Genomic DNA, 27516 nt, shown 5'->3' on the forward strand with positions numbered 1-27516 from the left:
GCCCCCCAGATGTGCGGCCGGCAGGGGCGGCCCGAGTCCCACCGCGCCTGTGGGCGGGGCTTGGAGCCCCGCCTTCCGTGACGTCACCCGCGTTCTAATTCCCACCGTTGCCACGGGCAACGGCCCCTCCGCTCCTCCCCCTCTACCGCCTCCCCCAATCCCGTACATCTATTGGACAGAACCACTGTCCATCAAGGCTGTGCGGCACTCTCATTGGTTGCTTGGCGATTAAGCCCCGCCCCTCCGTCCTGCTTATGCCCCGCGCTCGGCGGAGCCGCCGCGGTCGCTGCGGGGCCTGAGGGGGCACCGGGGGTGAGCGAGGGCACGGCCGGAGGGTCCCGGGGCACCCCGGGGTGGGGTCTGGGCGAGGAAGGGCTGTGGAGTTGTAGATCGGCGGGGTTTGGCTCGGGAAGGAGGTTTGGGGGGGTCCCCTTGGCTGGAGCATCTTTGTGAGGGGGGTTTTGGGGGCGTTTACGCTGTGAGGGGAGGGGGGTTTAACCCCTCGCCCCATCTGGGGTCGCTGTTCGAGGTGGGTTTGAACTCCGTGTGTTTAGGGTAGTTCTGAAAAGGGGTTTTGGGAGGGTTTAAACTTCCCTCCCCGCCCCCCCCCCTCCATTTAGGATAGCTCTAAAAGGGAGTTTGGGGGGGTTCGCCCCCATTTGGGGTAGCCCTGTAAAGGGGTTTTTAGAGAGTTTGGCTCCCTCCCTACTCTGGGTGTCTCAGTTTAAACCCTCCCCATCCCATTGAGAGTAACTCTTATAAGGGGAGTTTGTAGGCGTTTAAACGCCCCCCTATTTAGGGGAGTTTGGGGGTGTTAAATTCCTCTTTCCCTCATCCAGAGCAGCTCTCCCAAGCAGGTTTTGGGGGGTTTAAACATCCCCCTTTTAGGGTCTGGTGGGATTTAACATCCCCCTGCCTGGGGTAGCTTTACAAAGGGGGTTTGTGTCGCCTCTTTTCCCTAAATTATTTCTGCTGAGAGGGAAGCTGTGGACTCACATCTGGCCAGATGTTGAGTGCCGGGGGGCTTTGCAACAGAGCAGAGCAGGGCTTAGCAGGGGTTTAAGCCCCCACTTAGGACAGTCTTGGGATCTGGATCCTGGTGGGACTAAAGGAGGGGTCGCTGAACCCCCAAACCCCCCTGTGAGCTCAAGCAGGAGCCCCCCAGCTCCAGCCCCCCATTCCCAGCCTGTGGATGTTGCATCCCTGGAGATGACGCCCCCCGAGGAGGAGAGCCCGGATGGGGACAGGGACGGTGGCCTTGTCCTCCTGCACGGCCCGAAGAGCGGCAGCACACGGAAGGTGAGGATGGCCCCATATTCCTGTCCCATCCCTAGGGATGTGGCTGTGCCCATGGATGGGGGCAGAGGAATATCCAACCCTGCCAGGGGTGGAAGTGTTGTTGCTGCCGCATAAACAGCCCTAAACAACTCCCTCCCAGCTCCTCATCCCTAAAACTCTGCTCCTGAATACCATCTTTTCTGCTGGCTCCATCCCCAAGCTTCCCAGCGTCTGCTTTTTGCCTCATTCCCCGAGATTTTGGGGTTTTTTTTCCTCCTTCTTGCCCGTGGGAAGCTGATCCAGCCAGGTGCTCCCAGGGAAAGCTGGGATGTGTGGGAGAGATGGGGCTGATTGCTTTTCTGGTGTTGTTTAATTAATAACAATTGGGGTGGAATCAGTGGGAATTGTCCTCAGGCTCCCATCAGCCCCTGGTTTCTTGGGGTCAGAGAGATTTTAGTGAGCAAGAAAATGTGGAAAATTTTCATTTTTGGGTCTGTTTAAGCATTTTTCCCATTAGTTTTGCCCCCTGAGATCCAACAGGATAAACCAGCAGCGAGTGCACTCCATAATCTGAGCTCTTCTTGCAAAAAGTCCCAAACCTAAAACACCCCTAAGAAAAAAATCCCAAATAACCAAAAAAGCCAAACTTAGCCAAGCTCTGGAAGGGATTTTTGGTTTTGTTTTTTTTTTCCCCTTGGATCAATCTGATCTGGAGTCACTTGAGCTGGGGCTGCAGCTCAAGAGGTTGCAACCTTAAACCAGGTCGGGGTTTAACTCGGGGCCTTGTCTAAAGAGCAGGTGCTGCTCGTGAGGGAAGATTAACAGCAAGGATTTGGGACTTTTTTCCCAATTTGTTCTCTTTGGATCTGGAGCACAATGCAAAACATGGAAAATATTGCCAGGCTTTGGAGGGAGAACTGGGCAGGGCATCAGCAGGCTCTGTCATAATATGATTATTTTTTAATTAAAGGAGCAGAACACCTGATCAGCTCTATTACTTTATTTTTGTTATTGTTATTTAAAAGAAATTATCAATACAATCTTTTCCTGCTGTTTTTTTATCACCCTGACAACATCAGGATCCATATTTTCTGCCTTGCAGAGGATCCTGAATGCTGCTGAAAAAGTGATTTTTTAATCCTTTTTTTTTGCCAAGTTTTCTGTCCTAGGAGTGAAGACTTAATCCACCTGTTTCCTGCTGGCACCTTGCCCTGACTCTGTGCCTCCCCCACCTCCTCAGAGCACTTTCACCCCCCTAAAATTCAATTTTTAACTGCAGTCTGTGCTGTTTAAAAACCCCCAATCCCCCAGATTTTTATTCCCACCCCTGGGTTTATTTTTTTCCTTCCTCTTGCTGACTGCATGAGCCACCAGTGAGGCCACTTGGGAAATTTAAAACCTTAATCCTCCCCTCATTTGTTCAAAGGCTCTGTGATGTAACCATATTCTCAATAAAAGGTTTTAGAGGTTTTAGCTGCTCCTGTCTCCCACAGAAACCCAGCTCGGAGCCAGGGTGCTCCATGAGATTAATTCCATGACAGGGAATTTCCTATCTAAATAGATTTTCAGGGAGTAAAAACCCACTTGTTGTCACTTCCTGCTTGTCTTATAACAGCTCATATTAATTTCTTAAATGCTTCTGGCTGGAAAAAAAAAGGAAGGAAATTCTGGATAACCCTGGGGCAAAAAAAAAAAGGAGAATTTCCAAGCCTGTTTTTGTGTGTGGAGTGCTTCCCTGGCTTTTGTTTTCCTCTCTGTCCCACAGGACAATGTGGCTAAAGCAGGGTCACTTGGCCACTTCTCCTGTGCTGGCCTGACTCAAAAACTTGTGGATTCTAAAGAGGAATAAAAATTCCAGCTGACAGCTGTGGCTCTGTGGAAATGCTTTAAAGACCAGTGTGGTTCTGGAATTAAAACAGGTGCTCAGAGTTATCCTGTTCCAGCCTGGAATCATCTGTGCACTTGGGAACTTCCTGCTTGGAGGAAAAACTTTGTTAGGAAGTGATGGTGCTGCTGAGAGGGCATGGAAATAAATCCCTGATCTATTTATTTTTTTGGAGTGGGAGATGATGTAGGTGTTTAGTGGGAGAAATTTATGGGGTTGAGGTTGGAGCCACAGACCATGGGCCCAATGGATGGGGTTGGGATCAGGGATCGTGGTCCAGCTTTGGGCTCCAACAGCAGAAGGACCTGGAGCTGCTGGAGCAGATCCAGAGGAAGCCATGGAGATGCTCCAAGGGCTGGAGCCCCTCTGCTCTGGAGCCAGGCTGGGAGAGCTGGGAATGTCCAGTCTGGAGAAGGGTAGGATCCAGGGAGACCTCAGAGCCCCTTCCAGAGCCTGAAGGGGCTCCAGGAGAGCTGGAGAGGGACTTTGGATAAGGGATGGGGGGACAGGATACAGGGAATGGCTTTAAACTGGAACAGGGTGAGATTATATGGGATATTGGGAAAGAATTCTTGGCTGTGAGGGTGGTGAGGGGTTGAAATGGAATTCTCAGAGAAGCTGTGGCTGCTCCATCCCTGGAAGTGTCTAAGGCCAGGTTGGATGGGGCTTGGAGAAGCCTGGGATAGTTGCAGGTGTCCCTGCCCATGGCAGTGTGTGGAATTCCATGATTTTCAAGGTCTCTTCCAACACAAACCATTCCATGATTCTGTCATCCCTTCAATATCCCTTTTCCTGGCACGAAAGGGTCTCAGTGTGTTTGCCCATGCCCACGGCAGCGATCCAGACTGGCTGGAGTCCTGCTGTCCTTCATTCCCTGTCCTTGGGAAAGGGAAGGTTTCTCCCTGGAGGTGGGGCTGGCTGTGGAGCTGAGCTCAGCACCAGCTGATGACTCCTCTTCCCACATTATGGATGTTTCGAGTCTCCACTCAAATTAAACTTCCTCAGTTTCTCTCTGGGCATTCCCCAGCTTCCCTAATTGGGAGGAATCCTGGTGGTGACTCCTTTGTGGCCAAAACTGGTCTTGGACATGGCCCAGCTTGGTCCAGTCTTGGGCAGCTGAGCTGTGGAGCAGCTTCTGGGATCCAGCCAGGTTCTCCCAGTATCTCCAGGAGCTTTTCCTGCAATTCCTGTTGGGGCTATAACGCAGTTACCAGCCCCTTCCTCATTTCCCTGGAGAGATCCGTGCCTGGATTTTACCAGCACATTCCTGATCTGTGCCAGTTCTTCAGGATCTGGGTCTTCATCTCCATTTCTCTCTTCCTTGAAATTTTAACAGCACTTCCAAAGGTCCCATTTGCCCTTCCCACATTTCACTTAATATCCTTCAGTTTCACTTCTCTTCTGTTGCTTCCAGCTACAAAGGAGCAGAAGCAATCCCTTTGTCACAGAATTACCCTTTGGAATTACTGGCTTCCATATCTTCCTCCAGGTGATTCAGTTTGTCCCTCGTGCCTTGTCTTTGTCTCCGAGGTCACAAATCACTCTTGGGGTGTGGCTGTCACCCAGGAGTCACCCAAGGCTTCATCTCCTGGGGGTGGGAAGTTCAAAGTCCACCCTGAGTAAACATTCCCTAAGGACTCCTAATTGCCACCCTGGATGGGCCCTCTGGAACTGGGAGAGGTGGTTGGAAGTGACAAACACCCTTGAGTCATTCCAAACATTCCCTGCAAAGATAAGGCTGGAGAATCCTTGCTCTCCCTCAAAGGGGAGCTTGATTCCCTCTGGAAAGGGTCTTATGGAATCTTTTTTTTCTCCTCATGTGGAGAGCCTGGACAAGGATTTTTGGTTCCATTGTCACTTCCGTGTGAGGGTGAAACACAGAAGGATTTCCCTGGGTTTTTCTGGGCCTAAAGAGCTGTATTCCAATAAAATCATTAGATGTGGGTTGGAATGGACTCATTGGGATCACAGAGTCCAGTTCCTGACCCTAATCCTGCTTTGTCACAGGTGATAAACATCAGGGCTGGCCACACCTCACTCATTTTCATGGATTTCTCATCCATCATTCCCTGTCTACAAAAAAACCTGCTGTTGCATGGCTCCTCCACAATTTATGGAAGAGTTCTGTGCTCATTCTTCCTTTAAAACCTTTAAACCAGGAAGGAAAAGTCTGATTATATCCAGAGCCACTTCTTAAACCCCCAAATTCCCTTCTCCAGGTGTCCCCAGGTCATCTCCAAAGCCTGGATGAAAGAGCCTCTTTTTCTTTTGACCTTACAGGGGTGACCTTGAGAGCTTGAGCAAAGAATTCAGTGAGGAAAATCCCTTTTGGAACCCAACAGTGGGATTTTGGTGGGATTTTTTTTCCTCCCTTTATGTAAGTCATGTTTAAATCCCTGGAAACTCATTCTGTGGTTTTTAGTTTTCAGTTGGAACTCTGACAGGAAAAACTTTGGGATCCTTTGAACTGTTGGAAGATGGAATGCTCTTCCCTTGACTCTTTATTTTCCTCATTTATATTTGGATTTAAAGATGACCTTTTATACTTTCCAAATTTCCTTCTTGCTCCAAGATTTGTGGAATTACAACATTCCTGTGATGCTCCAGGAGCTCCTGCAGATGGGGCTTGGTTGTTCCTCATGGAACGGATTCTATTGATCCAGGCAAGGCAGGGATGATTTTTTGGGATCAAGGCAGAGCCTCTTGAGGGAAGATGTGCAGCAATCTCATATTCCTGCACTTTGCCAGCCTCATAAATATTGAGGAAAACAAAATGTGTGGAGATCACGAGAAAACCTTGAATTCCTGACTTAACCTCACAAGGCTTTGGGTTTATATCAGGGGCTTCTGCTTTTCCAGCACTTTCTTGCTGCTAGCTTAGGAGCCTGGATAGGGATTGAGAACTTATCCCATTAAATCTTGTGGAGAAGCCATGAAAAAAACCCCTCAGCTCTGTGAACAGCTTTAGTGCTTCCCAGCAGAAGTCAAATCAGTTTGCTAAATCCTTTCATGGCTCCTTGCAGGGAAGAGGTTTTAACCCTCTTGGAATATCTTGTGGAGCCATCCCAGTGTCTTCTGCATCCCACTCCTTTCTTTCCTTCATTACCAGTGCTTTCCCTCCAGACAACGATCTTTATTTTGGGTTTGGATTATGCTTCTACTTGTGCCTTTTCCATCATCCCACCTGCACTTCCCACGCCTCTTCCCTGTGTCTCCAGGTGGTTTTCTTTCCTTTTCTCTACAGAAATTCCCTTAAAATCCTCTGGCTGCTTCTAAATAAATCTTTGCCAGAGGTGGAAGGGACTCCAGGGTGCTGGAATTTGCAGGAAGAGATGGAGTCAGAGAAGAGAAACTTCCCACTTGTTGAGTCTGCATGGATTTCTGTGGCTCTGAAAGCACAGAGGGGGAGCCTGGAACTGTCTCATTTGCATATATTTGCACATATTTGTCTCTGGATCTGTCAAGCTCTCGGAGATCTCATCTCGAAATTTGAAATTAAACCTTGAATTTTTAATGAGCACCTTCTCTTTATATCTTGGTTTGATTTCCTGATCCTTTCCCCTTTTTCCTCTGATTCCTAGATTTTTTTTTCTCCCTAGGGAGCGAACAGGATGGGTGGATTCCCCCCAGGACAAATCCAGAAGTGACAATTCTGGATCAAACTTTCCTCTGTTTGCTCCTGAGTGTTTCACACCCAATATTTATGCAGCTATTGGGGTGTTTTCCTCAAATCCCACTGCTTTTCCAGAATAATTGGGATCTTATGCTTCCAGCTTATTCCTTTAATCAAATTCATGGATCACTGTAAAGCATTAATCCCACAGATTTATGGACCAGCTGGAGTCACTCTGATTCCTCAGTCTCCAAGGGACCAATTAGGAGCTCCCATCTTTCCCTTAAATGAAAATCCCACTGTTAATCCCAGACCCTTTTCCAAAGGAAGCAGCACTTGGTGAATTTCAAATACAAGGAATTAATTTTAAGGAAGCTGAAGTTCATGGAAATGCAAAATTTTCCATTTCCTCTTTGCCAGGTCCCACTGGAGAGGTGATCAAGCATTTCATGGAAATATGGAATGGTTTGTGTTGGAAGGGGCATTAAAGATCATCTCATTCCATGGACAAGGACACTTCTCACTATCCCAGGTTGCTCCAAGCCCCATCCAGCCTGGCCTGGCTTGGAACACTTCCAGAGGCATCCACAACTTCTCTGGGAAACCTGTGCCAGGGCAGGGATTGGAATGAGATGATCCCTAAGGTCTCTTCCAATCCAGACCATTCTGTGATTTTGGTATCTTCCTGTGATTTGCAGGCTCAGATCTTTCCATGCTCTTAAACTTCCCAGCTTTGTGCTTTCCCAACCAGGGATGTTTTTATCCAGGGATCTTCCGGAGGCTCATTCCATGCCTCTGAATCTTTGCACAATGGGAATCATCCCCACTTGGGCACAGCTTTTATGGCCCTGGATTTAGGGATGCCCCATTCCCTGAGGCATCCCATAATAACCCTGTGAGCCCGAGGGAAATTAGGTGGCTGCTATTTCCTGAAGTCAGGAATCAGTGTGTTTTCCCCGTCTGCAGAAATTCCTAGCTGAAGCCGCGGAAAGGATGGAATCAATTTAGTGTCGTGTGCCCCTCATTCCTGCATCCCAATGAACTCCTGACTCCCTGTGCTCCACATCCCGGAGATGGCCTTGGGATCAAATTTCTTCCCGAGCTTTGGGGTCATACTGTGCTCATCTCCAGCTCCCCTGGATCTTGGCTCATGTCCACAACCTGGGAAGGGGATGTGGAATTCCTGTTCAGGGCTGAGTTTGGAAAGAGCTCAGGGAAAGAAATCCCTGTTGGCAACACATGGGATTGGGGAATAAAAGGGTTATTCCAGGGGCAGGGGAAGGTCTGGGAGGAGAGAAACTCAATGTGACCTGGCCACGTGAACACATCCCAGAAATTCCTGGGATCATCCCACAGTATGGGAGCAGGAAAAGGGGGAATTCTGCCCCTCTGCCCTACTCAGGTGAGATTCCCACCTGGAATTCTGCATCCAGCTCTGGGTTCCAACTGCAGAGGGATGTGGAGCTGCTGGAGCAATTCCAGAGGAGGCCACGGAGATGCTACAAGGGCTGGAGGCCCTCTGCTCTGGAGCCAGGCTGGGAGAGCTGGGAATGTCCAGCCTGGAGAAGGGAAAGATCCAGGGAGACCTCAGAGCCCCTTCCAGTGGCTAAAGGGGCTCCAAGAGAGCTGGAGAGTGACTTGGGACATGGGATGGAGTGCCAGGACACAGGGAATGGCTTTAAACTGGAATAGGGTGAGATTATATGGGGTATTGAAAGGAATTCTTCCTTGTGAGGGTGGTGAGGCTATGGAATGGAATTCCTAGAGAAGCTGTGGCTGCTCCATCCCTGGAAGTGTCCAAGGCCAGCTTGGAGCAACCTGGGATAGAGGAAGTTGTCCCTGCCCATGGCAAGGGGTGGAATTCCATGATTTTGAAACTCTCTCCCAACCTAAAGCATTCCCTGACTCTGGGCTCTGAAAGGGCACAATTTACGGAATTGATGGATCTTTGGCATCCCAAAACATGGATGTGGGATGAGAACCTGCCCTTGTCTCTCAGCAGGGCTGTGACCCCTTTGCCCAGACCCAGCGCAGCAAACTCCAGCACCGCCGGGCCCGGATCAACCAACAGATCAACAAGGAAATGAGGATGAGAGCGGGAGCAGAAAACCTCTTCCGGTGAGTCCTGATCCCCTGGGCATCCCCCTGGCCCTGGAATTTGGTTGGAGGCAGGAATAGAGTCTTGGTATCCAAGATTCAGCTGGTGGAAGATTGTTGAAAATCAGGATGGGAGCAGATGGGATAATGGGAATAAATTTGTGGCTGAGGTTGGGCTTCGAATGCAGAGCTCTGGTCTGAAAACCCAGCGAGTGGATCCAAGGGATGTCAAGCTGTTGGAGTCCAGATGTTACAAGGGATGGAGCCCCTCTGCTCTGGAACCAGGATGGGAACTGGGAATGTTCAGCCTGGAGAAAAGAAGGATCCAGGGAAACCTCAGAGCCCTTCCAGTGCCTGAAGGGGCCTCAGGAGAGCTGGAGAGGGACTTGGGATAAGGCATGGAGGGACAGGACACACGGAATGGCTTCCCACTGCCAGAGGGCAGGGATAGATGGGATATTGGAAAGGAATTCCTGGCTGTGAGGGTGATGAGAGGCTGAAATGGAATTCCCAGAGAAGCTGTGGCTGCCCCATCCCTCAAAGTGTCCAAGGCCAGGCTGGATGGGGCTTGGAGCAACCTGGGATAAGGAAAAGTCCCTGCCCAAGGCAGGGTGTGGAACTGAAGGTTTCTGAAGATCTACCCCAAACCATTCCATGAAATCCAATTTAGGATCATAAGTAGGTCAGAAAATCTCATCAGGATAGAGTCCAACCATTCCCCCAGCACTGCCAAGGCCACCACTTGTCCCCAAGGACAACTTCTTTTAGCGTCTTTTGTGTTTATTTCATTTTTCTTAATATTTGGAGCACATTCCAGGCTGGGCAGGTCAGAAATATCAAAAATTCCGTAAATCTGCCTTAAAATACAAATTTTTGGGAATATTTTACTAACTTGTTGATTGTTTTTATCCCAGTTAAAATAAAACCAAATTAACTTTCCACTTTGGAACTGGAATGATTTAATTGATTTTATCAATGGAGTGTTCCTGTTGCACCTGGAAGAAGGGGATAATGGTTGATCCATTTAAAAAATGGTGTTTTCCTGGAGGATGAGATCATACTGCTCCATCCACGCTGCTGTGCCTCATTTAATTAAGGAGAAAAAGCCACGGAATCCCAACTTCTGCATGTCCTGTGTTATATTACAACAACAAAAAAAAAAAAACAAAAAAAAAAACAACACCAAAAAAAACCACACCAAACCAACAACCGAGGGAAATGTGCTGGCTCGGCAGAAATCAGCCCGGTTTAGGTTGGAATTGGAGCTGTGGGAAGTGGGAGTGAGGAAAAACGGGATGCAAAACATGTCTTAATTATCAGGGAAATGCACTGAGGGGGCTCTTTTTTTGCTGGCTCAGCACGCTGGGTGTCCTTTGGAGCAGCCACTTTCCCTCCCTCCCTTCCTCCCTCCCACAAATCCAGTTGAGTAATAAAGTTGATTTCTCGGCATTCCGGTGCTCCAAGCTTATGAAACTTCGGAAATCTAGCAGGGGGAGAGAAAAAGGAATGATCAAGCTTGAAATTAAAGGATGAAGAGGAGGGGGGGATTATGTTGCAAGTCTAAAGGTTATTGCTTCAAAATTAAAGATTTGTGGTGCATGGATAAAATTCCTTTGGATCTTTAGCCTGGTGCTGATGGAAAAAACTATGGATTGGCCAGCCTGGAGCAGTTTGGAGCTGAATTTGCTGGGGTTTTGCCTTTAAATTTAAAAACAAACTAGCCCAGTGCTTGGTAAAAATAATCCTATTCACCCTTTCCATGTTTTTTCCTGGAAAAGTTGGCAGGAATGGAGTGTTGGAAAAAAAAATCCATGTGGTATTTGCTCAGTGGATTTGTTTGCTGGGTAAATAAATGGGAAGAGCTAGAGGAAACCTTTTCCTTCCTGTTCAAACACTGGGATGGAGGAATTAGGGAGATAAAAATGTCCAGGTTTTTGGAATGAAAGAAAAGTAAATCACAAAATAAATCCCAGAAATTCCCAGTGTCCTGGGTTCATCCCACAGTGTGAGCAGCAGGAAAAGGGGAATTCTGCCCCTCTGCCCCACTCAGGTGAGATCCCACCTGGAATTCTGCATCCAGCTCTGGGGACCAAGTGCAGAGGGATGTGGAACTGCTGGAGCAGATCCAGAGGAAGCCACAGAGATGCTCCAAGGACTGGAGTCAGGCTGGGAGAGCTGGGAATGTCCAGCCTGGAGAAGAGAAGGACCCAGGGAAACCTCAGAGCCCCTTCCAGTGCCTGAAGGGGCTCCAGGAGAGCTGGAGAGGGACTTGAAACAAGGGATGGAGGGACAGGACTCAGGGAATGGCTTTAAACTGGAATAGGGTGAGATTAGATGGGATATTGAGAAGGAAATCTTGGCTGTGAGGGTGGTGAGGCTATGGACTGGAATTCCCAGAGAAGCTGTGGCTGCCCCATTCCTGGAAGTGTCCAAGGCCAGCGCTTGGAGAAGCCTGGGATAATGGAGGTGTCCCTGCCCATGGCAGAGGGGTGTAATTTCATGATTTTGAAAGTCTCTTCCAACCCAAACCATTCCAGGATTATTTGCTATGTGTGGCACTTGCAAGTACCTCAGGAAAACCTTTTTCCTGTTAACAGATTCCCAGCAAAATCATGGAGCAGATCCTCCTTGAAACTGTGCTAAAACACCTGAAAAATAATCAGGGACCTGCTGAGAGTCAAAAAAATTGTTGGCAGCTGGGAACAAGGAGGGAAAACTTAATCCATATGGGATGAAAATCAGACTGACAGTGTCCTGGAGGTGTTGGGATGTGTGGGGGATAAATAGGAATTAAGTCTTGGTTTATAGGGATTAAATACTGGTTTATATGGAAACATAGGGTGGCGGTGCCTGGGGAATTGCAGGAAAGCTGAAGGATTTTTCATTGGAAGCAGCCATGGGGATCTTTGGATGTGCTGTGGTTTGGTGTATTTGGAATCAAACAATTCCTTGGTCTTGGAAAATCCTGGCAAAGGAGAGGCAGGAGGAGACTCTGAACCAGCAGATTTTCAGAGGAAAACCCTGGAGCTCCTTCTGCTGCCCTGAACCAGGGCAGGGCAGGACCCAGAAGGATTTAATCCATAAAAAAATCCATGTCAAAGGCCATACTCTGGAAAAACTGGAGGGAAGCAGTTTCCTGGTGTAGCAGAGCTTGTCCATGTTTTCCCTGGATCCCAGCGTGGTTCAACAGCCAGAGCCCCTTTCAGCTCTGGGTTATCTCTCCCTGCTTTCTTTTGGAGGAGATAAGCAGGGAATAATCAGCCTGGGAGCATGTCCTGCTGGGAACAGCTGGAATCAATCCCTGGTGTTTACAGCTCCTGCTGAGAGCGGGGAAGGGAGGGCAGGGGCTCACAAATCCTTTCTTTTCCACAAGGATTCTTTGCACCCAAAATTGAGTTTTTCCTCCTCAAATCCCACCATTTATTTGGGATGGGGGAGCACCTGGACTGGTCACAGCCCAAGCTGAAACTGCACTGGAGGTGAAGTGCGAATTGGCAAGGGGAAGGTGGCTCTGGAGCAGGAACTCCTGGATGCAGCATGGCAATGAGTTTTCCCTGGGCTCAACCTCTACCTGGATGTTCAGACTTCCCTAATCCTGAAAGACTGCAAGAGCTGGGAATGTCCAAAATGGAGAAGAGAAGACTCCATGGACACCTCAAAGCTCTTTCCAGTGCCTAAAGGGGCCCCAGGAGAGCTGGAGAGGGATTTTGGACAAGGGATGGAGGGACAGGACACAGAGAATGGCTTCCCACTGCCAGAGGGCAGGGATAGATGGGATATTGCTAAGAAATCCTTCTCTGGGAGGGTGGTGAAGCCCTGGAATGGAATTCCCAGAGAAGCTGTGCCTGCCTGATCCCTGAAAGTGTCCAAGGCCAGGTTGGATGAGGCTTGGAACAACCTTGGATTCTAATCAAGGAAGGTGTCCCATGGCAGGAGGTGGAATGGGATGACCCTCAGAGGTCCTGTCCAAACCTTTCCAGCATCACCTGGGGAACCAGAGGCACAGTCTTTTGGGAAGGTTGGGCTCAACATGGATTGCACCACTGGGTAACAGAGTCTGGAGTGGAAAAAATAAATTCATGGATAAAAAGAGGGAAATTTGATCCATTGGTTTCTTGCAGGGCCACCAGCAACCACAAGGTGAAGGAAACGGTGGCTCTGGAGCTGAGCTACGTCAACTCCAACCTTCAGCTCCTGAAGGAAGAGCTGGAAGAGCTCAATAGCAGCGTGGACGTGTATCAGAACGACAGGTGGGTTTGGGAAGAGCAGCCTGTTCCCCTGGGATTTCATTTTTTCCCACTGTTATGGAATTTTTCTGGGAACAAGGCTGCTCTTGCCTTGTCTGCCCTGCTCTGCTCCCATGGCCGAGGGTTGGGAACCTTCAGAGGTTCCCTTAAACCCAAACTTTTTCCATGGTCAGGGACAACAAGGTGGTGGCTGGAGGTTTTGGGCATGGGCCAGAATTCCTGGAAGATTTTCATGCTGGGAATGTCAGTGGTTCTCTTCTAGAGCTGCAAGGAGAGAAAAATCAGCTTTTCCTAGGGGATACTGGGATGTTTTGGGATAGATGGAGCATCCTTTGGACACTGATGTCTCAAAGCAAGAGGAATAGGGAAGAAAGAACCATCTTCCCTTGTACTGACCCCCTTTCCTGACAATCCCACCAGAGCTCTTACCAACAGGACATTTTGGTGATGGGAATCACCACGCCTGGAAGTGCCCAAGGAATGACTGCATGTGGCACCCAGTGCTCTGGGCTGGGTGGGATCAGTCACAGGTTGGACTCAATGATCTTGGAGGTCTTTTCCAGCCCAACAGTTCTGGGATGCTGGGATTCTTTTCCTCCTTTTCCCTTCCTGAGGTGGATGGTGTTGGATGGCAGCATGAGGTGCTGTGTGGATGATATGGCTGAGGGATGGGATGGGATATGATCCAGAGGGACCTGGATAAGCTCCAGATGAACATCATTAGGTTCAACAAAGCCAACTGCAACATCTTGCACCTGGGATGGGGCAATTCCAAGCACAAATCCAGGCTGAGGGGGTGAAGCAGTGGAGAGCAGCCCTGAGGAAAGGATTTAGGAGTGTTGGCAGATGAAAAGCTGGAAAAGCATCATCCATGTGTGCTCCCATCCCAGAAATCCCCCCTGTCCCAGGCTCATCCCACAGCATGGGCAGCAGTAAAATGGGGATTCTGCCCCTCTGCCCTGCTCAGGTGAGACTTCACCTGGAATTCTGCATCCAACTCTGGGCTCCAAGAGCACGAGCAGATCCAGAGTAGGCCACAGAGATGCTCCAAGGGCTGGAGCCCCTCTGCTCTGGAGCCAGGCTGGGAGAGCTGGGAATGTCCAGCCTAGAGAAGACAAGGATCCAGGGAAACCTCAGAGCCCCTTCCAGTGCCTGAAGGGGCCTCAGGAGAGCTGGAGAGCGACTTGGGATAAGGCATGGAGGGACAGGACACACGGAATGGCTTCCCACTGCCAGAGGGCAGGGTTAGATGGGATATTGGGAAGAAATCCTTCTCTGTGAGGGTGGTGAGTCCCTGGAATGGAATTCCCAGAGAAGCTGTGGCTGCCCAATCCCTGGAAGTGTCCGAGGCCAGGTTGGATGGGGTTTGGAGCAACCTACTCCTGTGGAAGGTGTCCCTGCCTACAGCAGGGGTTAAAATGGATGATCTGGAAAGCCCTTTCCAACCCAAACCATTCCATGATTCCACATTTCTGTGTCCATCCACGTGCTTTTCCAGGCACATTCCCTATCAGGGATGCTCAGTTTTTCCAATTTGCCACTTGCTTGCCCTGGTTTCAAAAGAAATCAGGAGCAGGAACAACAACCCCAAACCATGCCCAAGCCAAACAAAAACCCCTTTGTTTATTCCAGACGTTGGATTCCAGTGGAATTCTCATTAGGAAATGAGCAGTAATGGCTTTCTGCACTAATTATAGCTCCTGGAGCTGTTTGTTCCAAGGAAAATGTGGGTGCAAATACCCTGTCTTGCTCTCCTGGTTTTCATAACTTCCTTTGCCTGTTTTCCTCCCCAGTTAATGATTGATTAATGAGTTACCAGCAATTTGGGGGGATAATGAGAGGGGGCTGTTGTGGTGGTGAGGGCTTAATCCTGCCTTGCCCACCAAACATCCAGGATTCCTCTGAAAAGCAGGAGCTGGAAAAATAGGGGGGTTTTTTTGGACCTGCCTTCTTATGCTGGCATTTCCAAATCTTTTTGGGAAGAGCATTTTTCCAAGTGGAGTCTGTTAATAAGAGCAGCACCAGCCCAGGGCAAGGAGCTGCTTCCTTTTAATCTCCAACCCACAGGATCCATGCAAGATTTTTAATCCAACCACCAAACAGGTTCTTGTCTTCTTCCAGTGAATCCATCAGCGTTCCCATGATCCCTCTGGGACTCAAGGAGACCAAGGAGCTGGATTTGCTGGTACCACTCAAGGTGAGCTTTGGGGTTTCATTGATCGATGCTGAACCAGCTGAAATTCATTTTCCAGTTCAGAAAAGCTGCCAAAAATAAATTAATGGGGAGGAACTGGACTTAAAACGTGGGAAAATGGGAGATGAAGGTCTGGAGATGTTGGAGAGCAGGAAAGGGAGGAGATTATTACTTAGTGGAGGTTTTCTTGTGGGCAGAAGTGGAAAATTCTTACGCAAAATTGCCAGAAATCTCCCTTTAAATAATAAAAACCAGGATTTTCTTCTGTTTCCCAATCCAGGATTTCATCAGTGAGCACTATGGAGAGGAGGGTGTACTGTTTGAAAAAGAAATCAAGGAATTCATGGAGCTGCGACAGGTTGGTGTCCCTTGGCTTCCAAAGTTTGCCTTGTCCAGGATCACTCCTTGGAGATGCCACATTTCCTTTGAGGGGGTCCCCTCATCCTTTCTCCAAATTCCATATTTATCCTTGTATTTCAGGGTGCAGCTGGAGCACCTTGGACTTATTTATAGGTTCCAAAATATTAGATTATTCAGCAATTGTTCATTTTTCCCTATCCTCAATGCCCTGCTGACCTGCAAATGAGCAGCAATAAAATTTATAGTACAATCATTATTTATGGATATTAATTCACCCCTGGCAAGGCTGAACAACTTTTTTTTTTCTCCAGGTATACCTTGGAGTAGAGGGAATTTAAAACAGTCTGGGGAAGGAGGGGGAAAAATCCTGTTTATTCCCTAGGATTTATAAAATCAGAATTTCCATGAGTTTTTCCAGCGCAACTCCCAGGATGCTGCTTCCACATTTGGGTGTCCCAGCACCCAAACTTTTCCCACAATTGAAACTCAGAATCATGGAATGCTTTGGGTTGGAAAGGCTCTTAAAGATCATCCAATTCCAAGCCCTGTCCAACTTGGCTTTGGACACTTCCAGGAATGGGACAGCCACAGCTTCTCTGGGAATTCCATTCCAGGGACTCACCACCCTCACAGGGAAGAATTCCTTCCCAATATCCCATCTAACCCTGCCCTCTGGCAGTGGGAATCCATTCCCTGTGTCCTGTCCCTCTTTTCCCATCCCTGTTTCCTCTCCCATTCCCGCAGGCCATGCGCACCCCGAGCCGCAACGAGGCCGGATTGGAGCTCCTGATGGAATATTACAACCAGCTCTACTTCCTTGACAGCCGGTTCTTCCCTCCCACCAAAACCCTGGGAGTCTTCTTCCACTGGTGGGTGCAGCATTCCCTATCCCACCTGAGTGGGGAGGGAGTCAGGATCCAAATTTCCATGATGGAATCTCTGCCGGGGCTGGTGGACACCTGGGTCTGGATTTGCTGTTGCCCTTGGTGGGTTAATTTGGGGAGGGAGAGGGAAACACAAGTCCCATGGGATGTACCATGATGGGAATGGTGCCTGCAAACCCACCTAAGCACTGAAAACCCTTCAGGCTCCTCCTGCATCCGTGGGAATCATGGAGTGGTTTAGGTTGGAAAGGGCCTTCAAGAGCATCCAGTTCCAACCCTTTCCATGAGTGAGGACACTTTCTGTGGACCATGACAGGGACACTTTGGGGACCATGACCAGGGGATGGGCAGCTGTTGGCTCTTCCCTTCTGCAGGTACGACTCCCTGACAGGGGTCCCGTCCCACCAGAGGGCTCTGGCCTTCGAGAAGGGAAGCGTCCTCTTCAACCTCGGAGCGCTGCACACCCAGATCGGAGCGCGGCAGGACCGCGCCTCCCTGCCCGGCCTCAACCAGGCCATCGATGCCTTCCAGAAGGCAGCTGGTAAGTGGCTTCCCCTCTTCTTCTTCTTCCCAGGAAGCTTTTCCCAAGGTGGGAATGATCCACAGAAGCACAGGAATGGGTGGGAGCAGTCGTAGGAAAAGTGTTCCCAAGGGATCACAAATGGAGCGCGAGGTAGCTCCACATTGGTTGTGTGGATTGGGAAGAGGAGTTGGGATGGTCCAACAGCCAAAAAGGATGTCCCCCAAAAGGATGACATCCAAAAGGATGTCTCCACCAAAAGGTGTGGAGAAGAGAGATGCTGATCCATCTCCCCATAGAAAAAAATGGAGCCTGGAACTAGGATCACCCAGGGCTTTGGAGAAGGAATTGGGCACAAGGATGGTTTAGATGGCAAGGGCTGGACCTCAGATCTTCTTACCCACCAGTGATGGTGAGATGTTTGATGTTCCTGGAGGGAAGCCTGCCTGATCCCAAAGTTTGATTCTCTTCCTCACAAGCCTGGTAACTTCCAGGAGCTTCTCTCTCCTCCAGGTGCCTTTAACTACTTGAAGGAAAACTTCTCCAACGCTCCCAGCCTGGACATGAGCGCGGCCTCCCTGACCATGCTGGTGAGGCTGATGGTGGCCCAGGTCCAGGAGTGTGTCTTTGAGAAGATGACCTTGCTGCGTGCCCAGAATGACTTCCTGGCCCGCCTGCAGCTGGCTCAGGAGGCAGCAAGGGTGAGGATTTTAGGAAGGAGAAGATTTGGTGGGATTTTGTGGTCAGCAGAACCTTCCCAGAGAGCACAACCTGAGGGATGTTCCTGCATCCTATCTCTTCTCCCTTCCCTCTTCCCAGGTGGAAGATGTTTATTCCCTGGTGCACCAGACCATGAGCCAGCCCCACGTCAAGGATTACGTTCCCTTCTCCTGGACCACCATGGTCCAAGTCAAGTCGGAGCATTTCAAAGCCCTCTCCCACTATTTCGCTGCCATCGCCCTCTGCGACTGCCCCGGTGAGTGTCCGGCCTGGAGGGAGCTTCCCGCTCATCCAAGTACTAATTCCACATGGTTCCAGGGTTTTGGGGAGGGATTCCCAAAAAAAAGAGGTTATGGATGTAACACCTGAAGTTTTTGGAATTCTCTGAGCCATGGATCTTCTTTATGGACTCAGCAATTCATCCCCAAGGCAGATTTTCCCATACTTCTGGTTTCCACAGGGAAAAGTCCTAAGAAGGGGAGGAAAAAGCTGCTGGAGGGATGTCACCTGCTGTCCCCTTTGGGGCTGGGTGGGGAAAGAAGGGTCACCTTGTGTTGGACCAGCCGAGGACTTCAAAAATCAAAAATAAATCCAAAAATACCTTGGATTTAACTTCCAGCCTCATGGATGGATGTCCTGGGAATCTCAGGGTGCAGGCAGTGAGGTACACGTGGTTCCATGGAGTCACTTGGAGCGTGACTTCAAGATGTGACCCTTGATCTCCATCTGTGCCACCACCGACACCCTGGGAGCAATTTTGAGATGGAGCAGAGGATCTGGGGGTGGGCAGCAGATGCTCCTGGTGACCTTTGGTGTCACCTGGTGGGTGGCTGAGAAACTTTTTGAGGGCTGGCTGCCAAAACCAGTGCTGTGACCAGTGGCTGCCAGACTGTCCTCACACCCTCCCCCGCTCCAGAGCCTGCCCAAAATCTTCCTTGTGCCATGTGGGCGTTGCAGAAGCTGGATTGAGCAAGGAGATGGGAGAGAGGGGGAGAATGTGGAGCTGGAAAGGCTTAAAGATCCAAACAGGAGAGAACAATGGTGGAGATGGAATTCCATGGGATACCAAGGGGCAGGGCAAACCTTCCCCCTAAAAGTTTTGGTGTCCTTAGGCACTGTGGGAAGCAGAAAACTGCAGGAGAGGCCTAATTTTGGAATTTTTTGCCTGCTGTTAGGATCTCATGTTCCTGTTCCCACTTCTCCCTTGTCAGAATAGCAAATCTTTTGCTTCCATAACCAGCTGGGAATAAATTCCTTACGCTGCAGTTTAATCCCTCAGGGATGCTGACATGGCAGGAGCTGGCACAGGGAGAGCCAGCCCTGGAGCTGCCAGTTCCCAATCCTCTGCATCCCTATGCCTACCAGGCTTTGAGATCCTCTGTTGGGAGCAACAAAACTTCCAGGAATATTCTGGGTTGTTTCTTATCCCACTCTGTGTCCAGGCAAAGAGGCTGCCATGCAGCCCTGAGTGAGCCAAAGAGGGTTAGGAACAATTTGGGCTAGAAAAAAAGGGTTTAAAAGTGAAATTTTCAAGTGTGGGGTCAGGAGAGCCTGGGAGAGCTGCATCCATCTCTGTTTTTCCATGGAATGACTCCCTTGGTTGCACTGTGAGCTAGAGAAAAGGTTCCAGGGAGACCTTAAAGCCCCTTCCAGTGTTTCAAGGAGCTCCTGGAGAATTGAGAGGGATTTTGGACAAGGGATGGAGTGCCAGGACACAGGGAATGGCTTCCCACTGCCAGAGGGCAGGGATAGATGGGATATTGGGAAGGAATTCTTCCCTGGGTGGGTGGTGAGGCTCTGGACTGGAATTTCCAGAGAAGCTGTGTCTGCCCCATCCCTGGAATTATCCTGGGCCAGGATGGCAGGGGCTTGCAGCCAAGTGGAAGTGTCCCTCCCCATGGAAAGGGGTTGGAATTGGATGGTTTTGAAGGTCCCATCCAACTCAAACCATTCCATGATTCCCTGATTTTGTTGTCTCATTTGTCTCCCTGTCAGTGACCTCCAGGTGGGGAAACCCAGGGCTCTCCATTCCCAGTCCTGCTTCCACACTGGAGCAAAGGAAGGCAGGAAAGAGGAAAAAAAGCTGTGTTCAGGACAAATCCTGCCCTTAACTTCAGATCCTGGTGCATCCCTGACTGGGATCATCCCTGGGCCCATCCCTGATTCCTTGCAGGCTGTGGTTGGATGACAGGAAGGTGCTGCCAGGGCCACCTGAATGTGGATGTGGCTTTTTTGTCCCCACTGCCACGGGGGACTGGGTGGCCCTGACCTCTCCCTAATCCATCCCATCCCCATCCATTTCCTTCCTACAGCTCCCTCGGATGCCGAGCTGCTGGAGCAGGAGAAAGCTTTCCTGCAGTTCCATGTCACCATGCCAGAGGGGCCTTCACTTCGTGTCCTGCTGCAGGATCCTGAGGAGAGGAGGAAGCTGGGTGAGCACAAATTTCTGGATCCCGTCACGATTCCCACAGGTGATGAGGTTTTAGGGGGATCTCTGCATGCAAGGAGGAATTTGTCAGGAGATTTCTTCTCCTGGGAAGCAGGAAAACATCACAGTCCCCTTAAGGGTGTGTGGGGAGCAACTCGTGGTGCTTGTCCCTACCTGTCCACCTCTGACAGGAAAAATTCCAGGTCTTCCGAGCCAGGTAACATCACCCAAAACTACAGAGAAATCCATAGGGACACAGAGATCCTGGAAGCTCCTTGGTTTGGGCTGACTTGGCTGGAAAACAAGACACAGCAGATGCTCAGGGGGTGGCTTTTTCAGCTGCAGCGAATTCTTGGGAGACAAGAACTTCTTCCCATGCGGGATTTCAGCTCCAGGGAAAGAACAGACGCTGCTTATTCAGCTGAAGTCGTGTTTCGGCAGCCCCTCCTCAACAGGGCTGCACCAAGAGCAAACTCGGCACTCGGAATTTGGGGTGTTGCCTCCCCCAGGAGCTCTCTTCCCTCCTTGCACACGTGTGGAAGGAGGCAGATCCCACCAGGAATGAGTTTGGCCTCAGCAAAATCCTTCAGGATGCTCAGCCAGGTTTCACTGGAAACCTCCAAATAAACCCCAAAATCCAAATGTTTTATGGTGACAGCACCCCAGCACCCTCAGATGTGGTTTGCATCAGCTTTTCCAGCTCTGCCTGATTTTCCTGGGGAAAATGGGCTCTGTTCAACATTCCTGGTAAAAAATAGATGTGCAGACACCAAGCTCAGCTTGGATTTGCTTTACAGGAAGGGAAAAACTCTGAGAGGTTGGTGGATCTCCATCCCTGGAGGTGTCCAAGATCAGGTCACACGGGGGCTTGGAGCAACCTGAGATGGTGGAAGGTGTCCCTCCCTATGGAAGGGGGTTGGAATGACATGAGCTTTAAGGTCTTTTCCAACCCAAACCATTCCATGAATCTATTATTATTATTATTATTATTATTATTATTATTATTCCGCATATTTTCACAATTTATAGATAAAAAATTCTCGTGGGGGGAGTCTCCTCTCTGTTTTCCATCCAACCCCAAAACATTCCCTTGGTATTTAAATTCCTCTGGCTGTGGATTCCAGGAGTCTGGAGCAGACCTCATCTCCCTGGATTCTGTTGCCACCGTGTGTCCTGAACGTGAAATGCCACAGGCACACGTGTTTCCATGAGACACACGGAGAGAGCTTTTCTGGGAGTTTAGCCTTGGATACGGCTGCCTTGGTTGCAGTTTCCCACGGAGGAGATGATTTGCGTTGATATCCGTGGGTCACTGGAATTTCAGCTCCACTTTCCCGACCACTTCCATTTCCCGAGGGTGGGAACGCGTTGAAGGCAAGTGGAGAGGGGCAAAGAGCAGGACCTCCAGGACAAGGAGATGGAGAGCAGGACCTCCAGGACAAGGAAAAGGCTTAGCCTAGAAAACAGGGATGCGTTGCACTTTCCCAAGGAGGACGGGGCTGGGTTGTTCTGCATGTTCCCATTCCCGAGGGATCCGAGGCGATGGAGAGAAGTTAATTTGCTCAGGAGATTGAGGTTAAGCATGAGGAGGGACGTCAGGGGTGGTTTTTCAGGAACATCTGCCAGCTCTGCCATCAGGGGAGCGAAGTAGGTCACCCTTCAAGGTCCCTTCCCAGCCCTCCATCGGCTGGGACCGACCCCATTTAGGGCTGGGAACGTGACTGGGCTGTCCCTGAGTCACAGCAGGGTGGTGGCACCGCTCCTGAAATCCGTGGGCAGCCAAGCGGGAACGGCGCCGGAGCTGCCGCTCCGTCGGGCTCAGCTCCCTCTGCTCCCTCGCAGGCAAAGCTCACCTCAAAAAAGCCATCATGAAGCACGAGGAGGCCATGAGGATCCATGGATTGTGCAAGATCCTAAGGAAGATGGATATCCTGCAGGAGGTCCTGTCCTTCGCCCACAAACGCTCCCTGAGCAAATATTCTGAGATCGACCACGAGGAGGATTTCTTTGAGACGGGAGAGGCTCCGGACATCCATCGTGAGTGGAGGTTTTTTGGGATTGTGGCTGGGGAGGGGGTTTGTGGGTGGGAAGACTCCATGGGGAATTCTGTGGAGGGGGGTTGGCCTGGATATCTCTGAGTTCCAATCCAAACTATTCCAGGATTTTAGGTCCTGGCTCTTACAGGGTCACAGCTCAGCCTCTTTGGGACAGCAGCAGCTGCCCCAGCTGCCTGAGGTCACCCCTGTCTGTGCTTTTCTCTCCCTCCCATCAGCCAAAACGCACCAGAAACCCGAAATCAAATCCCCCAACTTCTCCCAGGTGAAGGTGACCGACCTCTTCCACAGGCTGGTATGTACAGCTCCAGGAATGGGAATATCCCGAGGGAGCAGCCGTCTCCTCCTCCCCTGCATGCTCTGCTTGCCTGGATTCCTTCCTCCCGCAGCCTCTTCTCCCTCTCTCCAGCAGTTTTGCAAGGAAAAGCAGCAGGAGGAGGGCTGGGATCTGTCTGTGACACCTAGATGGGTCACAAGGCTCCTCTGGTGACAGGGGAGCAGGCGCAGGAATTTTGGGTGGGCTTTTCCCAAGAGATCCTTGGGAAGAAGGGTTTTGGTGGCAGGAGGCACCAGGAAGGTCCCACTGGAGCTTTATCCACACCCTCTTTAGGTTTTTAGGGTGCTGGGGAGCAGGACTGGGATTCAGGACAGTGGTGGGATCTGTGGTGGGGTCATCCCCTGAGTACCCAAGGGAGAGCTTGTGCATCTCAGCCCCAGGGCAGGCAGGAATATCCTGCTCCTGTGGGAATGGAAAAGAGGAGAAAATGGGAAAGAATTGGGGGAAAGTGACCAAGAACAGGTGACCTATCCCACCACCCTGCTCCTGGACCGTCCCCTGGTGGCATCCCCCAGATCCAGGCAGCCTCAACCCTCATCATTTTCTCTTGGTTGATGGGACTGTTTTCCCTGCAAGACAGGATTTCTTCCTCTGCCCCCTCCCCATCCCTGGAATGGGTTTTTTTTACAAGGCTGCACAGTTCCAGGGAGCTGAAAAGGTGCTTTCCATGTTTCTGCCTCATCCCAGGGTCCTCTCTCCGTGTTCTCAGCCAAGAACAAGTGGTATCCAGCTCGGAGAGTCCACCTGATGAGAGGAGAGAATGGCTTTGGATTCACCCTGCGAGGAGACTCCCCCGTCCTCATTGCCGGGGTCATCCCGGGGGGCTGCGCTGCTGTGAGTATCCCAATTTCTTGCTATTCCCATGGGAATGCCAGAAGGGAGCTGCCTGGAGGGATTCCAGGTGTTTTTAGGTCTTGAAACGGTTCAGGAGGAGACTCATCCCTGCTGGAGCTCAAGCTGGGGTTTGCAGGTGGGCGTCACGAAATGATTAATTTTTAGGAGATAGCTAAGGAGAAAACATTGAATTTTGCTCAGTTTTTAACTGCTGGAAGCCCATCCAGCTCCCTTTCCCCTCGTGTTGGGATGTGACAGTGGCTGGAACAAGGTGGCACATCCAATAAACAGGAGCAGCTTTGTTTTCCATCAGAAGATGCTGGAGAATCCTGGTGGGATGCCCTAAGGGTGTCCCTACTTCCCCAGTATCAACCCATCCCTCCAAATCCCAGCATCTCTGGAACAACACTCTCCTAAGCAGCAGGATCACATCCCTCTTTGGAAAACTCAGATCTCCCCAAAGATTGGGATGTGGACTGGATATGGCCCATATCTGGAGCAGAGTTGTGTCTTCTCCTCAGCCTGGAGAAGGCTCCAGGGAGAGCTTGGTGCCCCTTCCAGTGCCTAAAGGTGTTCAAGAGAGCTGGAGAGGGACTTGGGACAAGGGATGGAGTACCAGGATGAAGGGGAATGGCTTCCCACTGCCAGAGGGCAGGGTTAGATAGGTATTAGGAAGAAATTCTTGGATGTGAGGGTGGTGAGGCCCTGGCAGAGGTTGGCCAGAGAAGCTGTGCCTGCCCCATCCCTGAAAGTGTCCAAGGAGCAACCTGGGATAGTGGAAAGTGTCCCTGGTGGGACTGGATGATCTTGAAGGTCTCTTCTTCACCATTCCAAGATTCTCTTGGATGTTTTCCCTTATTCCCTGCAGGAAGCCGGGCTGAAGGAGGGGGACTACATCATCTCAGTGAATGGCAAGGACTGCAAGTGGTCCAAGCATGCCGAGGTTGTCCAGCTGCTGAAGAGCACCGGGAAGGAGGGGGTGGACATCGGAGTCATCACCCTGCAGGGCTCGGAATGTCCCAAAGCCGTAAGTCACAGCCCACAGGAAACCACAGAATTCCTTAAAGCTCTCTGGGTGCTGCCCTGGCTTCACTCCCCTCTCCACCTTTCCCAACCAGGTGGACAGGAAGGCAGCAGTGATGTCCTCAGGATCTGGGATGCTGAAGAGCAACAAGGAGAACAGCAGGAAGAGCCTGATGAACAGCAAGAGCGCCAGCACGCTGCTGGTGTGGAGCAAGAAGAGCAAGAGGAGCAAGAAGAGCACCTATAGCGGTGTCCCCTTCACCACCGTGGGGGACAACGAGGCCATGTACTGACCATGCTCCCTGGTGTCCCCTGAGCTCCAGGACTGGCTGCCCAGGAAGCTTCCCAAGCCTGGCTGGGCTGTGAGGACTCCCAGACCCAGGAATGTGCCGCAGGTCGGATCCACGCCGAGAGGTGAGCGAGGCACCTCCACCTCCCAGCTCCTGTGCCCAAGGATCCCCTCAGTCTGGGGAAAACTCGGGTTTATTGTTAATTTTGGGATTTTTTTTTTTTATTTTGCTCTCAAGGGGGTCGGGGGGAGCTGTGCTAAAGCAGGGCCTGGTTTGTGTCTTCTGCTTGGCCAAAGCCAGCCCCAGCCATTAAAGCAAAAGTGTCACCTTCTGTAGCATCTCCTGGGCTTTCTCTGCGAGGTACAAGATGGAGCTGCTCTCCAAGAGCTGCTGGAGGAGCTGAATCCTTCAGCTGAATCCTTCAAGACTCCCTTTTTTTGGGAGAGGGGACAGTGCGGGCATCAGTGACATGTGGTGATCCCATCACAGGGTCCAACCCAGGCAGCATCTCCCAGGTGGGGCTATCCCAACAAAGTAGGATGGTTTGACCATTTTTAGTGCTTTTGGGGGGGTTTTTGTGGGGGAATGAACCCCCAGCTTGACTCAGAAAATCCAGCCCAGCTGCCCAGCCTGATTCTTTGGAAGAAAAGGGAAGGACTTAACGTGCAGTTGTTGTCTGGCTTTTATAATCAGGAGATGTGGATTGCCCTAAATATTGTGTGAGGAGATTAATAGCTAAGAGCCTTGGGGGGGGGGTTTATTTTTCCTGGGAGGAGATTAAAATTCCAGGAAGACAACTCCTCTAGATTATTAAACTCCTAAATTTGTGCTACTGTTGGATCTTGCACATGTTGCTAATTCCCTAACACTGCTGTCAGCATTCCTGGGCTGGCCTGATGGATCCAGGCATCTTGGTAATTGTCCTGGAAACGCTGGGAGACTCCGAATCCACAAAACAGATTGGCAAAATTTCCTCCATCCTGTTTCTGCCTGCTGTGTTATTTTTTCTGAAGGCTGAGGATCTGTCTGGTCTTCAGTGCTTGGATGATCTAGGGAGGTAGAAAATTCCCTTGGGAGAGATGGGATTGTATTTTTGTACTTTTTAAGGAATTTTTAGGGGTGGTTTAAAGGAGCAGTGGGATCTTGTGGCCACAGTGTCCCCTGGGATTGTGACTTCTTCTAGTGGCTCCTTGTCCATTTTCCAAGCTCTTAACCCTGATTTTATCTAAGGAAAACTTCCAGGAAAAAAAGCCAGGTTGGACGGGGTTGGAGCAACCTGGGGTGGTGGAAGTTGTCCCACGGCAGGGGCTGGAACAGGATGGGCTTTAAGATCCCATCCAAGCAAACCCATCCTGGGATTTTATGAGCTCAAGGAGAGGTTTTTAGCTCTGCTGTTGGCCAAGAGGCCTCTCCATAGCCTGAGACATCACCACACCGGATTCCGGATCCGCCTTCCAGCATGGGGCCATCTGTAGCAGCCAGGCTTCCCACGTCATCTTCCCGGCTGCTTGGCGTGGGAGCGGGAAGGAAAAGAGGGGGTGGGGTCACAGAAAAGGCCACCTTGCCCTTAAAACATTCCGGCAGCATCTTCCCACCATCCTAAAAACGTGGGATGCCACCACGGACGTCTCCGAGCTGGAGAGGGATTTATTTAGGAGAAGCCGTCGCCTTCCGCCCGCATCACCCAACCCCAGTGTTGGCAAAGGGGTTGTGTTTTGTGGGATTGGGATAATTTCCCTAATTCCAGGGTTTTATATCAGGCTTGTTTTGGGTTTTTGGTTTGTTTTTTTTAATTTGTACATGGATTCTCACCTTTTATGGATTAAAAAGCACTGATTCAAATCCAGTTTGTAGCACTTTTGTTGGGAATTATGGGTGCACCACCCATGACGGGAAGCAAGCCCTGGCTGATCCTCCTAAAGAGTCAATTTTGTGTCATTTTTACACAAATCTGGAGCTGTTGAGGTTGGGAGAGATCCTTTGGATCCAGGATGGGCTGCTCCAAGGAAAACCAAGGTCCCAAGTATCCAAATTATATGTGGTGAGCTGTGGTCTCCATCTTCAGGGGGATGCAATGGGAGGTAGTGACTTTTTCACATGAATTCATGGAAGTCACGTGAGAAGTGAAGGGTGAGGCTCAGGCTGGATCCTTTGGGGGCTTTTCCCCTGCTAAAAAAAAGGGAATTGGTCAAGAAAGTAATTTTTGCTTCACATAGCAGGTTTTTAACTGCTTTTTTGGTTCCATAAAGGGTGTCTGATCCCTGTATTTGGGAAGAGTTCATCAATTGGAATTTAGGCTGGAAAGCAGCAAATCCTTGGCATGGGACCTCTTATTTTCACTTGGGACCTGGACACCACCTCCCCACCATCCTGGGAGGATGACCAAACCCATGGATTTGGGGCTAGATTATGGGAACATGCATCCCACAAGAGAAACGTGGGTTTAAAACCGCTTAAATGGGAAAAAAAACAAGGCCAGGACTTTCAAAATTCAATTTACTTATGGAATGTGGTGGGAGCTTTTTTTGTCCTGTCTACCAAGCCAGGGTTAAAACAGCATCCAGCTTTTTTTGGGGGGACATAATTTTGGAATTTAAGGAGTTTCTCCTTCCATCAGCCCTCCTGTGCTAGGTTTTGGAAGCCACCCACAGTGAAGTCGTTCTGCTGCAGAAGATCCTTTTCCCACCCACGTTCAGTGGATGTGGGAAACTCGTGACTCCGGAGCTGGGATCGCCTCCCCCTCTGGTGACAT

The 27516-nt window shown here is 50.3% G+C and overlaps 1 protein-coding gene across 1 annotated transcript; it reads left to right on the forward strand.

Annotated features, from left to right (window-relative positions):
• The first annotated feature begins 302 nt into the window (after positions 1-302).
• Positions 303-26518, forward strand: RHPN1 (rhophilin Rho GTPase binding protein 1). The gene is made up of 16 exons (XM_041459540.1): positions 303-312; positions 1210-1299; positions 8779-8894; positions 12995-13123; positions 15242-15317; positions 15595-15672; positions 16419-16543; positions 16933-17099; positions 17592-17779; positions 17898-18054; positions 20111-20230; positions 22069-22263; positions 22499-22575; positions 23305-23451; positions 24320-24478; positions 24570-26518. Exons 2-16 carry the CDS (start codon positions 1210-1212, stop codon positions 24765-24767), a joined length of 2022 nt encoding a protein of 673 aa, XP_041315474.1. The 5' UTR covers positions 303-312; the 3' UTR covers positions 24768-26518.
• Positions 26519-27516: the final 998 nt, after the last annotated feature.

The sequence above is a fragment of the Pyrgilauda ruficollis genome, unplaced genomic scaffold, assembly GCF_017590135.1.
Source record: "Pyrgilauda ruficollis isolate IOZ18807 unplaced genomic scaffold, ASM1759013v1 scaffold138, whole genome shotgun sequence".
In the NCBI taxonomy this organism is placed as follows: Eukaryota; Metazoa; Chordata; class Aves; order Passeriformes; family Passeridae; genus Pyrgilauda; species Pyrgilauda ruficollis.

What these genes read in the sequence shown, in the direction of transcription:
- RHPN1 (XM_041459540.1), top strand. Translation starts at nt 1,210, where the DNA reads ATGACGCCCCCCGAGGAGGAGAGCCCGGATGGGGACAGGGACGGTGGC. An exon ending in CTGGGAGTCTTCTTCCACTG is followed by an intron (nt 16,544 to 16,932) that starts GTGGGTGCAGCA and finishes TCCCTTCTGCAG; the next exon opens with GTACGACTCCCTGACAGGGG. An exon ending in TCCCGGGGGGCTGCGCTGCT is followed by an intron (nt 23,452 to 24,319) that starts GTGAGTATCCCA and finishes TATTCCCTGCAG; the next exon opens with GAAGCCGGGCTGAAGGAGGG.